Source organism: Gracilinanus agilis, chromosome 3 (assembly GCF_016433145.1).
Source record: "Gracilinanus agilis isolate LMUSP501 chromosome 3, AgileGrace, whole genome shotgun sequence".
Classification (NCBI taxonomy): domain Eukaryota; kingdom Metazoa; phylum Chordata; class Mammalia; order Didelphimorphia; family Didelphidae; genus Gracilinanus; species Gracilinanus agilis.
The window spans coordinates 521027622-521042436 of NC_058132.1; the positions used below are offsets into that span (position 1 = coordinate 521027622).

The window sequence follows — 14815 nt, forward strand, 5'->3', positions numbered from 1 at the left end:
CAGATGAGAAAACTCAGACTGACAAAGATTAAGAGTTTTATCCATGGGAACACAACTGGTAGGTGGCACAGGAAGAATTTCAGTAATTTCAATCCTACAAAGAACATTTCAACATAAAATACTGCACTAACGAAATTTAATGTATATTTCTTGTTAAGTGCTACCTGCTTTTCAAAATTTTATTTATGAAAAATTAAGACCAACTTGAAGTAGCTTCAATATTCATTTTTATTAATTATAAAAAAAATTTCCTTAAGGTATCAGAGTGCATATGGTGTACTTTGATCTTCAATTTTGCACATTTATTCTCAAGTGTTTTACATTATTTCAACTTTAATAAACATACCATATGTATAGCTTTACAATACCTGATAAAGAGTTAGCTGTCTGGCACTTATACATGTATCAGTTCGTCCTGATACTCTGAACTTCACGTGTATATTTTAAAAAATGATTTGCCTGAAATAAGTCCAAGATGAAGATTTATAGGAGGAGCTATGCTCCATCAAATGACATACACTAGTTGTAACAGTTTTTCATTTGATTCCTTAATTGAAATGTAAACGTTTGCCAACAACAAAAAAATGAATGAGGTTCCATTACTTTAGTCTAATAAATAATTTTAGCTACACCTAATGCAGCTTATTTTAAGGCCTTCATACAATTGAAAAAAAAAATTAAAGTCAAGCATTTTAAAACCCTGTCCATTTATAAAATAAAAATAGAAATTTTACAGGTTTGCAGTTCAAATTAACAGTTAAAAACCTAATATGCATGCAATAAGCTGCAACCCAACTGAAAATCCTTGGTGCTGGCAGTAAAGACACATCCCATTGCCAGCAATGTGATGCACTAAGAAAACTTCTTGATGTCAGGGGTCTGAGTTTACATGTATTAAGCCACACACCAGTGAATTTTCTGATAAATACACATCATTTTAATAGTGGATGAACATGCATCAGAATAAAAATGTCACAAATTTGTTGTATAATCTGGTCACTATAAAACATCTTTTTTTTTTTTTTTAATAATTTCAAGTCTTAGTTGATATTTCAGAATACACAATAATCAGGAGGATACATGATGGGGAGCCAGTTTTCAGTAAAAGATGCACAATGGGTCCATCCAAGTAACTTCATCAACTAAAATGAAACAAATTAATATATTGTTAAAGTAGAAAAAGAAATTACTTTCAACCACCTAATTCTCATTAAATTCTGTAGTAAACATTTTACAATGAGAAAGAATCCATAATACAAAGAATTATATTTATTAGCAGAACAAAGTAAAAAGAAATAATTTTTCATTGTGGCTTAAAACATATTTTAAATTTTAGGGCCTGTCTAAAATAACAGTTGATTTTAGGTATACTAAATCTGTGTCTTAGGTACCAACATAATGTCAAAGCAGGATTGAAATAAGGTAGAGGAATTTGAATTTAAGATACCTAGAATTAAGCAGGCCAAGCTATCTATGACTAACCTTTAATTAAATTCAGACAAGTAAAATTTACTCAAATCATTTATATTATTTTCTGCCCCTACTTGTCTTTTTGGAAGAGGTAGTGAGCATGGATTATTTTAGTTTCGAAGTAAAAAATTCTCTTGGAAAACTTCAGCCTTGTTTTGGCTGAATTAAAAATAGAATTTTTCAGAATTTCAGTAAAGATAGATCAATGAGGTTAAAATGTGATACAGCAGTCTGACTGGGTCAATTGTAGAACTCAAGAAGAGTGATGGGAGTTGGTAATGTGTGATCCAAGGATAAAAGGGAGTTTCTCTGTCTTCTGTTCTTTGACTATTTCCTCATAACAGCAAACTAATATGTGGGGTTTTGCCATACTAAGCTTATAAAAATGGGTAATTAGTTGAACACAGGCTAGGTTGTTTCCATTCTAGAGCTTTTAATCTCAAGAATATATAATATTTTACTGGTTTATCTCCTCTCTGTTCTCTCTGGTTTATACAACTATTTCTTCTACATTCTTAAATCACTTTTCTATATTCTCTATAAACTGGCTCTGCCTCTAATCACTATTCTGTCTTCCCACTTTTTCTTAGCTCCTTTTCTATTCTTGGGGGGAAAAAAAATCAGAGATCAATCAAATGATGAAAATTTCAAACAATCAATTAAAGTACAACGACTAAGTGTCTAGTAGCCATTCTTGACTAGATCAGTGGTCAGAGAATATGAACAAACGGTTCTCAAAAGAATTCCAAAGTATCTGCCAACACATGAAAGAATGGAGAAATACAAATCCAAATAACCTGGAGTTTTCACCTCACACTCTGCAAACTAGCAAAGATGACAAAAAAATGACAATTGTCAATGTTGGATGGGTTGTGAAATGAGAGGCATATTATAATATAATACTATATATTAGAGCCGTGACCTGACAAAATTTATAACCATTTTGGAAAGAAATTTGAGATTATGAAATAAAGTGACTAAAAATATCTTTATCTTTTGAACCAAAGATTCTATTACTGATCTTATACTTTTTTTTTTTTTAGAGTAGTTTTTATTTATTTTTTTTATTTTTTAAACCCTTAACTTCTGCGTATTGGCTCCTAGGTGGAAGAATGGTAAGGGTGGGCAATGGGGGTCAAGTGACTTGCCCAGGGTAACACAGCTGGGAAGTGTCTGAGGCCAGATTTGAACCTAGCACCTCCCGTCTCTACTAGGCCTGACTCTCAATCCACTGAGCTACCCAGCTGCCCCCTGATCTTATATTTTCAAAGGAGCTATTAATAAGAAAATACCACATATACTAAAAACATTTAGAGCAGCAGCACTTTTTGTGACAGCAAAGAAATAGAAACAAAGTAGATGACCATCTGAATGGCTAAACAAATTGTGGTACATGACTGTAATGAAACATTAATGTACTGTAAGAAACATATGTGATGAACACAGAGAAGCATGGAAAGATCTACATTAATATAAATGAAAAGAACAATCATTCACAAAAACCAAAAGTGAAATGAACACATTTCAAGCATTTCTCAAATGAAGAGATAGGAAAAGATGCCTCTAACCCACTCTTTGTGGTAGGAGGTCCACAGATTTTAACATTCTTTTGATTTTCAAAATATTAATCAGTTGTGGTAAATTTTTCTCTCTCTTTTTTTTTTCCTTTTAAAAAATACTACTTGTTACACAGGATAGTTCTCAAGATGGGGGAAGGATGGTAGGAATAACTATAATGACGGAAAATGGAAGACATCAACAAAAATGCTTTTTTTTTTTTCTTTAACGATTCCTAAGTGTAACTTCTACAAGCAAAATCATGAAGGGCAGTAGCTACTATACGTCACCATAAATTACCCCCATTAAAGTCTTTTCAGATTATGGAATAGATGGATCATTAGTTTGCCAAATATGGGAAAACAATAGCATTTCTCTTATGTTCTTACGGATAAGAAAAACCTACTTCCAAAATCTACCACGCACCTAAAATCTGTTTTCTAAATTCCTGTCATTATTTATGATGTCCAGATACTTTAACATATATTACAAACAGGTATAATTTTTTTATGTAAAGATGTAGTTACTAATCACTTAGATAATGTTGTTACTAAATTCTTTAGGGAATTGAAATATATGTTAATCTAAAATCTTTTGTATAAAAGGACAGCTACATAGTCTTTATAGTGAGGGGAAATTAATAGCTCTATTAAGAAATGTCTTATATATTCTTTCATTTCCTTGCATTCCTTTCACATTATTAGTAATCACAGATTATTACACATACACCTACAAAATTATAATACTCACCATGTTTATGTATTTACTATAACCTCATATTCAATTACCACCAAAAATTAAAAAAAAATCTTATATACTTTAACTGGGCAACATTGACAAAAAACCTCTATCACGACAGTGTTTTCCACTACCACTAAAGAATTAACATCAAGTAAGAATCTTTCAAGTTTAAACTTTTTTCAGTTAATACCCATTTTAAAAAATTCCATTATATTCTACTGATAAAAAAGTACTTTATTACTAATAAGGTAACAAAACAACTCATATCTTAAAATTATGAAAAAGTCGATACTACTTCTATAGCAAATGCTAAACAGTTTTCCTGGAATCTGATTTTTAAGTCTTTTAAAATTTGAAAAAAAAATCTTCCATAATTCATGATTAATTTAGTTTTTATACTACATTTTGTCTGTAATATAACTGTATATGACAAGTTGTTTAAATATTAAAACATTTAATTCATAGAAAATAATTACTATTTCAACAAAGATTTTAGCCATCTTTCCTATTAAGTATATACTAGTGACAGACTAATTATTTTTTATGATTACTTACTTGGATACAATTTTTCCAATTTTCTTTAGTTGGCTTTTCTTCCACAAGTTTGGTTGCAAATTTGAGGCTTCTCCCATACATTTTATTTACCAATGCATGTTTATATGCAAATGTCAAAACCTACAATAGGTAAATAAATACAATTTAAATTAAAATTTATGCACTTGTGACACTGAAAATACAATATTAAAAATCATCTTGACTTAGGCCTCGATTAGATATATACTTTATTCAAAGACCAGGCAAATCTCCAAAGCACTCAATTAAACTATAACATTCAACAAAATCACCTATAACTATTCATAAATCAATGGAAAATATTCCTCCTCATCCTGGGATCCTCTGCCAGTGAGAAAAAAGGGACAAATTTCTGGTGTGGCTGGGCGAATTCATGCTCTCAAGACATTGAGAAGGCTGCCCTGAGTGACTTCTAAAGCAGATATGTAGCTCCTTGCCTCTTTAGGGATCATTTGGTTAGGTATAGCTCAATCACAGCTGGTTATCTCCTAGTTGTCAACTGTGCTTTGATGGAATTCTTTTTGTCCTAATAATTTCCCTTAAACAAACTGTATATTTTAATGATTCTAATAAGAATAAAAATTCTAATCTCTAATCTAATAAAGAGATATATAAGTATCTCTTATATCTGCCTCCTTTTCTTCACTCAGATATCAACTACTCTGTAATTCAGTCCTTTATTAACTCAGCTGGATGATTACTGTAGTTTCCTAATTGGGTTCAAACCTTTTCTCCCCTTTCCAATATATCTTCCGCATATGCCAAAGTGATTTTCCAGAAGTTAAAGTGTGGCGCTATCACTTTCTAGTTCAATAACTCTCTGGAGATCAAATGTAAATGACTTTTTTGGCATTTAAAGCTCTTCCTAATCTACTCCAGCCTACTTTTTCAGGTGTATTACACATGACTCTTTTTCATGTAGACAGAAATGCAGTCCAGACAAACTGGCCTTCTTGCAGGTGACACTCCACTTTGGAATGTACTTCCTTCTCAGAGATCTCTACTCTCAGAAGCTCTAGACTCCTTCAAGACTCACTTCAAATACCACTTTGTATTTGAGGACTTTTCCTGGTTGCTACTAGCTGCTAAATGCTCTCTTGCCAAAAATATCTAGTATCAATTTTGTATGTACATGTTGTCTTCTCTTGCTAAGAGAGATCTGCTTTAAACAAAAAAGAGTGGATTTAGGGAGTTAAGCTATAGGACACATTTTGAATACTGACAACTAAATGAGAAACATGGCAATTGAGAGAAAATGACAAACACTGTGTAGTACAGTATAGCATAGCTATAAGACGATATCGTTGGGAGTGATGAGAACTAGGATCTAATCTTGCTTCTGCCAGTCATTACATAGTCTGAAAAACAATTCATTCTGCATCTATTTCCTAATCTGTAAATGAAGGCATTACAGTTCTTTCTAGCTCTAATATCCTATGACTACATGAGAGATTCTCACAGATTTCCTTAACCTAGGATAGAGTCTTGTTAATAACTTTACCCCAATTAATAAGCATTTATGAAGCATTTGCTAAGAGCTAGAAATACAAGGAAAAAGTATAAAACAGTGCCTGCTGTCAAGGAACTTTTATGACTAGAGAGGTAACAAATACAATGCAATCATGAAGTAGTCTGGGAGAGAAGACTGCAATCTTTTTCCCTGCCCAGATCTAGCACCTTTACTCCTCAGACCAAGGAGTGCCAAGGGTGCATGTCTGCCTCTATGATAAACTAGGCCTTGGACAACTGAGTGACCATGGGAAAGCTATGAACTCTAAGTATATCATCTAAAGAATACCTATGCTAATAAGCTCACTAGGTTATTAAGGGGAAAGTTATAAACCTCACAGGTATGAAGCAAATGAATTAGTATAAATAAGGTTTAACTGTATTACAAAGATAAAAGCCAAAAATCTAAAATATTCATATGAAGGCTCAAAGAATCATTCGTTCCTTAATTCTATTTTTACAACAGAGATAAATTTAACAATAAAAAAGGGGAAAAAATAGGAAAGAAAGCCGACTGCATCGCAACTTTGAACAAATAATGCCAAAGAAATCAACATTCTTTTTTTTTTTTTTAAACTCTTACCTTCCACCTTAGAATCATTACTAGGTATTGGTTCCAATGCAGAAGAGAGGTAATAGGGGTTAAGTGACTTGCCGAGGGACACAGATAGGAAGTTTTTGAGGTCACATTTGAACCTAGGACCTCCTGTTCTCTAGGCTGGCTCTGAATCCACTGAGCTACCCAGCTGCCCCCAACATTCTTAAAACTATAAAAATTACTGAAAACTGAAAATATTCATATGGTTAGGAAAATAGTAAATATTTAATTCTGCACCAAAAATGAAATTCTATTCTCACTGTATATATTTGTTCATTGAGGGAGACTGGTATTGGTTACTGGTGGTAGTGATAAGGAGAATACAAAGGCATCAAAGAGTAAATGGCTTTATTCACAGGAAGTAAGAAAATATTTTTTGCATATTATATTTTCTAGTAATCTTGATGGAAAAACTACAATAATTTTAAAAAATCCTTATTTTTTTGGTTTAAGAAGACAATTCAGACTCCTAAGGATGACCAGCAAAAAGCAAACAAAAAGAAAGCTTTTTCTAGTATTCTCATCAAGCATAATATATTAGAAAAAGTGAATGCTTTCATTGTTCTAAAATAAAGTTTTTGCCTAACCCTATGAGTTTTAAATGGTTATAGTACAAAAGAGAAAACAGTAGAAGAAAAATGCCATGAGGTAGTACATCTTTCTAAATGGGAACTAGTTTATATGAATCTCAAACTCCAAAAACAATTTATCAGTTTTACAACAGCCACCTCCAAACCTTCCTTCATAAAAGACAGCCTCCATACCCCACCTAATCAACTAAAAATTTAAGGTGCTTTTCAAACAATTTTAATAACAAAATAATTTGTTAGGGATGGCTAATCTCAGCCAAATAACCTAACTATAGAATGTCTTTAAAACAAACATATTCTTATTCCCATATTGTGGGAAGTAAATTAGAAGTTAGGGATTAGGAACTAGAATCAGATTCTGAAGTTTATATAAAATGCATCAAATCTATTCAATTATTTCCCCAGATGACATATGTTGATGCCATTTATAAACTACACAATTAATATCAAATAGGAAATAGAATCATCATTTTTATAACAATGTGGTCATTTTTTAAACATGGAAATTCTCATACTTTATCGATTTAAATTTTATGAATTACAATAATTCCCTTAAGAAATTTCTGTAGTTTCTGTCTATACTGATATTTGCTTATGTTAAAAAAAACAAAAAAAAACCCCTCTAAAAATAGCCTCAAAGTGTTTTTTATTGTTAATGTGATTACAGAACTTCCATTCCATGGACTGGGGGAATACTAGAAAACTTTTCTTAAGAGAATATAGAATCTTCTCATGATGAGGAGTTAAAGCCTTTCAAAAATTTTTTTCAGTATATTTAGTACTTTAGCTTCTGGTGTTAGTTCAGCCATGCAGTAGTTCCAGCAATAAGAGGATTGAACAGAAAGATTATTAAGAAAATATACTTTTGGAAGGTGAGCAGAAATAATGAACTACTCAGCACTGAAATGAAAACAAAAATGCAAACTACTGAAAAACTACCTTAGTGTCAAAAAGGTCAGTCCATTTTGTGGTTTCCCAGAAAGTTTCTGTCAGAGAATCTAAATAGCTCTCTCGATCTTCCTCCTTCCCTTCTGTCTCACTTGATGAAATAGCCCCATCTTGAGCTTGCAACTGAAGAAGGTGATCAGCCAATGCACATCCTTTTCGACAAATGGCATCTACTAATGTAGATTTTTGTTTGTCCATGTCACTGTAAAGCAGAGAGGGAAAAAAATTCTAACAGTGAAATTTCCTTAATGTTGTTTAAATCTAAAATTAAACTAACACATTTTCTGCATGTCATAATTATTATAGACAATTAAAACTTTAAAATGTAATTATTATTTTGTATTAAATAAAAACCAAGTAAGCTATTATATATTGACTGCTCCAATATACCCCAGGAGCCTTCTTACTGGGAAACCTTGACACTCAATCACTACCCTCTCTTCTCCTTTCATTAGAGAGTAGAAGGTAGGACATCTTCTTTTCCATTGCACTCTTTGGGAAGCTTCTGACTTTGTCTACCATGCCCCAATGTCAAAAACTTTTCCCTCTTTTTCCTATCCCCACTTTTCAGTTTCCTTTGATGGAGTATCTTCCTCTATTAGATGAGAAGCTCAAGGGATATTCCTTTTCATATTTGTATCCCTAGTGCACAGTGCTTGGCACAAAGTAGATATTTAGTAAATATTTACTGATTACTACATGATATATAATTTAATGTCTATCTTTTTATTTAGTTGAGTAAGACAGAACTCAAAAAAAAAAAAATAGAGCCTGAAAACAGAACTAAAATTAACTATCCAGGTATCACATAGTTCTAAAATTTTCATATCTATTCATTTTTTATCAGGGTCAAAAATTAAAATGGCAAGAATGCAAAAGATATTAAATACTGTAACATTGCTATGTAATCCTTTGAGACAACTCAGGTTAACTAAACAACTACTTTTTATGATCACATAGCAAGACATTTTAACACCAAAGAGGAGTTCAATGACTGATGAAACAAATTTAAATATAATTTAAAGTCTCAAACTCAAACTTAATTTCACTGTTATTTAGCTAGCTAATGTGACACTGATACAGAAAGAAAAAAAAATTCAATAATTTCAAATGTGGTACATCTAATATATGAATTTTGGCACATGAATGATTATTTTTAAAATATATGTAGAGAATTCACTTAATTGAAAAAGTTGCTAAAAACCATAATTAATATCGCCCATCTTCCACCCAAATTACATTAAAGGCAAGGTGCAACAAAATCATCAAAGAATCAGAGCTGACAGGGATGGTAGGTCATTTAGTCCAATCAATCTCATGAATACAGATGAGGAAATTAAGGTCCAGAAAAGTTCAATTACTGATCACACAGTTTGAAAGTAGTCAGTTTTGTCATCTATAGGAAAAACTCAATACCTATTATTTATGTCCAAATATTCATTGTTTCTTTTTTTATTAGCCAAACTAAATCCATAATTCCGCTGAATTGTTAAGTGCCACATTTCAGAGAGAACACCAATTAGAGCACATTGAATATGATATCTATGACAGTGAAAGGATGGGGATTCAAATGAGTATAGAGAAGAGGGTCTTGAGCTATACAGGAATCAATTAAAAGAACTGTCAACAACACCCAGTTTAGAGAAGAAAATGTTCTATTAAGGATATAAGAATTATCTTCAAATAGGGAAAAACCATTGCATGAAAGAATTAAGAATTGTTCTGCTTGGTCTCAGAGAAGCAATAGGTAGGGATGCTGAGGTAAAGCAAATTTAGGCTTAAAACAAAGAAAAAACCTTTACTGTGCTCTCCAAAGTAGAATGAAGTGCCTCAGGAGAGTAGGTTTCCCAAAAATGGAAAACCTCTAGCAGAGGTTGGATGAATATTACCAAAGGAATCTGTGGAAAGGAATACTTTCTTCCAATCTAAGATTCTGCTAAAACTGTCACATACAGTTACACCTAATTCTTTGTTCAAACAAGATATGCTTTACTTTTTCAGTTTGGCTAATGTAACCATCCAGGAATGGAGTAAATTTTTATATCTTATGGCCAAGCAACTATTGAAACCCCTAAATGACAATTAGTGCTTTAATGCTATCCCATTCATGTTAGTGTACTTGAAAGTATTTATACTTTAATATACTTTTTTGACACAATATAGACCAGTTCATAAATAACAATTAAAAACCCATTTCCATATTATCATTTTTTATATCACAAATCACCCTCAAAAACAGAGAATGCAGATACAAAAATCTAATATAATTTTTTTCATTTTCTATATCCTTAAAAAGCATTAATCCCTATTTTAAGTGATTAAAAATGAGATGCAAGAAAGAGTATTTACTGGTCAGGTACTTTTTTATAGTAGCAGCATCAGGCCTGGGATCAGTCTTCATTGCAATATAAACTGCGAGAGCCGTTTGGTCTATGTGAGAGAGAACAGCATTTGCAGCTTCAACAATTTCATTAAGTCTTTTCATTCGTTCCTAAGTTTAGGGGGAAAAAGAAAAAGTAAGGAATTTAAAGGTAAAATTTCATGCATCCATACAGTGAAACATGTTTATTTACATTTGAATGCCTTTTTTCTGGTGTCTCAACCACTTAACATACACAACACACAAATGCACAACCCAAACTATGTGTTTACACATAAGGATGGACCCTGGAGGATGTCCTCTAATGTCATCCAAAGTATTTCTATAATCTTTTGCTTCTAGAAAAATTTGGCTTTCACATTTCTTTATTTTTAAAGTTAATTCTTCCTTTAACCTTATTTATATCTAGTACCTGATAGGACCAGGGAAGGCATGAGTTACATAGCTGGCCAGGGGAAGGAAGTTAAACCTTTATTCATATAGCAAATTTATCTTAAAAACAAAACACAGCAATAATTTTTTTTTATCACATTGCAGTGAGATTGAATGGAATTATGAGAGAATTAGCAAAATAGGAACAACACTCACAAAATGTAATCACTAGATATAGAGCTTGAATATATTTTGCAGGCCATCTATCATTTATTATTTTTTTTAGAATTTATTTATTTTTATTATTGTTTTTTTAACCTTTAACTTCTGTGTATTGGCTCTTAGGCAGAAGAGTGGTAAGAGTAGGCAATCGGGGCCAAGTGACTTGCCCAGGGTCACAAAGCTGGGAAGTCTGAGGCCAGATTTGAACCTAGGACCTCCCATCTCTAGGCCTGACTCTCAATCCACTGAGCTACTCAGCTGCCCCCTCGAACAGGTCATTTAGAGTAATTATTCGATAAAGTGAGATAAATGTTCCTGCCAATTCTTAAAAAAAGAAATAAAGCAGCGATCTGTATGTCTACAATTCCTTTTTTAATTTCAGATGTCTATTTCCTTCTATTGTGAATCTAATGTATTCCTCCATAAAAATTACCTTCTATTATCTCCTCCAAACTTGCAGAATTTTAGTTGGCTAGGTTAAGCATACTTTTATCTGCTGTAAGAACTTGTGAGATTTGGTCCAATTTAAGCATTTTTAGAACTAAGTTCAAGCATTTAAAAATAATAAAATCAACTTGTGATTACCTACAAACAGTCTATTAATGTAGATAACAGAAAAAAAATAACCAATCTGTTGTTAAATGCTACCACTAGATAAATACCATCTTCACTCATTCATTGCTCCTCCCAGGTTATTATTGCAAATCAAATAACAAATAAGAATAACTAAATTTTAAATATAGGACTCATTTATAACAAAGAACTTATAACCTTTTCAGAATCCAGTTGATGAAGTCGTGCAACATACAAAGGAAGGTGATTAGGGAAGGTTTCTCTCAATTCATTATAAATATCATTAGTATCCAACCTGGAAACAGGAGAAATAGTTATTATTTCATTTCCTTTAAAATCAGAGATGTTTAACATGGTAACGTTTCTGACTTAGGAGGTGATCATGATGAAAAAGTGGGTTATTTAGAAACGTGGTTTCTAAATATTTATGTTGTGCTTAGACAAAGAAACATGTTAGAAATATATTAAAATGCCTCTGTTGCAAATCACAATTGTAAAAAGATTAATTCTAGAATAAGCTAGAATAAGTTGTGTCCAAATCTCATAATTAATTTTCTAGTAAATTTCATAGTTTTAAAAGCAACATTGAAAACAAAAATCAACATACTTTGTCATCCACTGTATTTTAAGATCTCTCAGTGCTTCAGCAAACTCTTCCTTGATGTCCTTTTCTTTTTCTGAATCCTTTTCTTTGTCTTTACTGCCATTCTTAGTCTTTGTTGGTGCAGGTATTAAGTAGTAATGAACAGGGATTATATCCTGTGTATGTGGGGGGAAAAACATATCAGTTTCTTGGATCAAGGTAGACAAGTTAACATCTTTGAAAAAATAATATCCTGGTGATGATTTGGCATATGCAATACATGTATAATTTTGTATTTTAGTGTGTTGCTGAAGTGGGCTATCCAAGTATTCCAGAAATCAGGAATGAAGCTTTTAAATTCCATTGTGCATTGATTTAAAATTTTTTACCCCTCTGAATTCTAAATGAAAAGTAGGAAAACTGCCATAATATACTATAAGCATTTTCCTCAAGGCATTTCTTCAAATAATCATACTCATCTAATGGGATCAGAGGCAGATTCAAACAAGAGAATCTAAAGAGTAAAATGTAAAAAGGGTAAGGGATCATAACTCTACATTTTATACCTGCCAATAGGAAAAAGTCATTTAAAAACAAGTAACAAATAGCCCCAGCTTTTTGCCAGGCTGAACTTAAGGTGGAATTGTAACTATATTTAGAATTGGGGGGTTATTTTTTTAAATTTCTCGTATGATTTAATTCTAATTGTAGGTAAGAATTTTGTTCCCCCCCCAAATTCTAAGTAACAATTATCAAGTGAATGACCTCAAACGTCCTTCCATTATTCTAGCTACTATAGCAGTATATATACACTTGAGTCTTGAAAAGTCAGCATTATAAATTCACCAGAAAATAAAATTGCATACTACCATTATGAAATGACTGCTAAGATGCATTTTTGGACTATAATATCGGATGTTCCTAATGCAAACAGAAATAGTTAAATATTTCTTAGTTTATATACAACACAGATAGTATTTTTACTGTATTACAAATTTTATTCTTATGCCAATCTAAATTCTCCAAATTCAAAAACCTTCAGCTAAAATGTAACTAAAATATGTTTTACTAGTCTAAGAAAAGCAATGTAAGGGTAAGCAACAGTATACTGTGGTAAGTAAGTTTGCTAAAAAAAAAAATGTGACTTACATGCAAAGTATTTAAGATAGGATTACAAGTGAGGGGGGGAGGGGGGGAAGTCATCTAGATATAAAGTCCATAGCAGCATATCCATTGTAATACTTTTCACAATTAACTAATATTTGATGGCTTAGTTGATGCAAAGCACTGTATCACCCTACCCACCCCCAAAATCTAATGCAATTATAGAACCCAAAGTATTTCTTTGCATGTTAATAATATTCCTAAACAACATATAATCTATGAGTATATAAAAGAACCTTACTATAATGAAAACATAAAATTGTTCACTTGTTTATTATGCTTGACTATTTTATTGGATGTATTGTGCCTGTGGTGGCAAGCTGGAGGATTAAATAATACATATAGAAAATTCTATATGAAAATGAAATAAAAGATCATCAAGGTGAACTAAAATACTTCATTAAAAATGTCTGGGCAAAATTCTCTCCAAGGCTGATAACAAAGCTGATATTTCTGATGTACTGTACTTTAAAAAAAGGTAATCAGAATGTGTTGATTCTTTTGATTTATATCATTTTCATTAATATCTTACATTAAAAATACTGGAATACAGATTTCCCTAAAATGAATTAATATGAGGCAAAAGAAATTTCCTTTTTATTAGAAATTCAGAATAGGGAAATTATCATAACTAACAAAACATAATGATTGCTTAATACTCTTCTGAAAAAATGGTGACAATATATTAAACTTTTTCTCTCCAGTTATTAGATTGTTCTAGTTTTTACTCTCAGTATTTAAGTTTGTTCCTAATTTTCTCTATTTCCCACATTGTGCCCTTTTCTAGCCATAACAATTATGTCAACTTGTTAATTTGAGACTCTGCTTAGATGGCTCTTTTTACTATTAAAAATGAGTATTGTTTATGTGACTCTTTTGTAATAAAGTGAGAAGCAGAGAAAATAGAATTACACTAATTGCATACTGCTAAATATATTAATTATATTGATTTTAGCATTTAAATAAGGATGGAAAAATTTCACAGGAAGATGTAGTAGAAAGACCACTGGACTCAGAGTTAAAAGACCTGGTTTATAGTTATAGTTTAGCCACTTAGTAGATGATGTATGACTTTGGACAAATTAATTACTCTCTCTAACCCTATATTTTCTCTTCTGTAAAATAGTGGAGAATATTTGTAGTATCTATTATACAAGGTTGTTGAAAATAAAAAAAAATGTAAACCACTCTAAAAACTTAAATGCTACAGAAAAGGAGCTATTATAATGCAAGAATATGTTTAACTGGACCATAAAATATACTGCAACTCAAATGTGGTAAAACTTACACTTTCTACAAGACATTTTTATGAGTAGTTCCCTTGACATACTTTGAATATTTAACATTAGCACAATAAACTAAATAAAATAGTTACTTTGTGTGAAAATTCCATTGCTCTCAAATAATGCCTTCTACATTTCACCCTAGTTGGCTAATAATTCTGAATTTTTAATACTTATTTTATTTATTCCCATCTTCCTTCACTGGAATCTTCACGAACTAACTGGTACAACTTAATAAAATTTCATTCTCAA

General features: G+C 31.6%; 1 protein-coding gene across 2 annotated transcripts in view; it reads right to left on the minus strand.

Annotated features, from left to right (window-relative positions):
- Positions 1–210: 210 nt before the first annotated feature.
- The window catches only part of TPP2 (tripeptidyl peptidase 2), a 90879-nt gene continuing 76274 nt past the window's right edge, over positions 211–14815 (minus strand). For both annotated transcript variants that reach the window (XM_044670543.1, XM_044670542.1), the window contains 6 exons: positions 12141–12292; positions 11732–11828; positions 10347–10477; positions 7978–8188; positions 4324–4443; positions 211–1142 (listed from right to left, as the gene is read on the minus strand). In XM_044670543.1, the coding sequence (XP_044526478.1) occupies positions 1053–1142; positions 4324–4443; positions 7978–8188; positions 10347–10477; positions 11732–11828; positions 12141–12292 (801 nt within the window). In that variant the 3' untranslated portion in view covers positions 211–1052. The remainder of the gene's footprint in view (positions 1143–4323; positions 4444–7977; positions 8189–10346; positions 10478–11731; positions 11829–12140; positions 12293–14815) is intronic.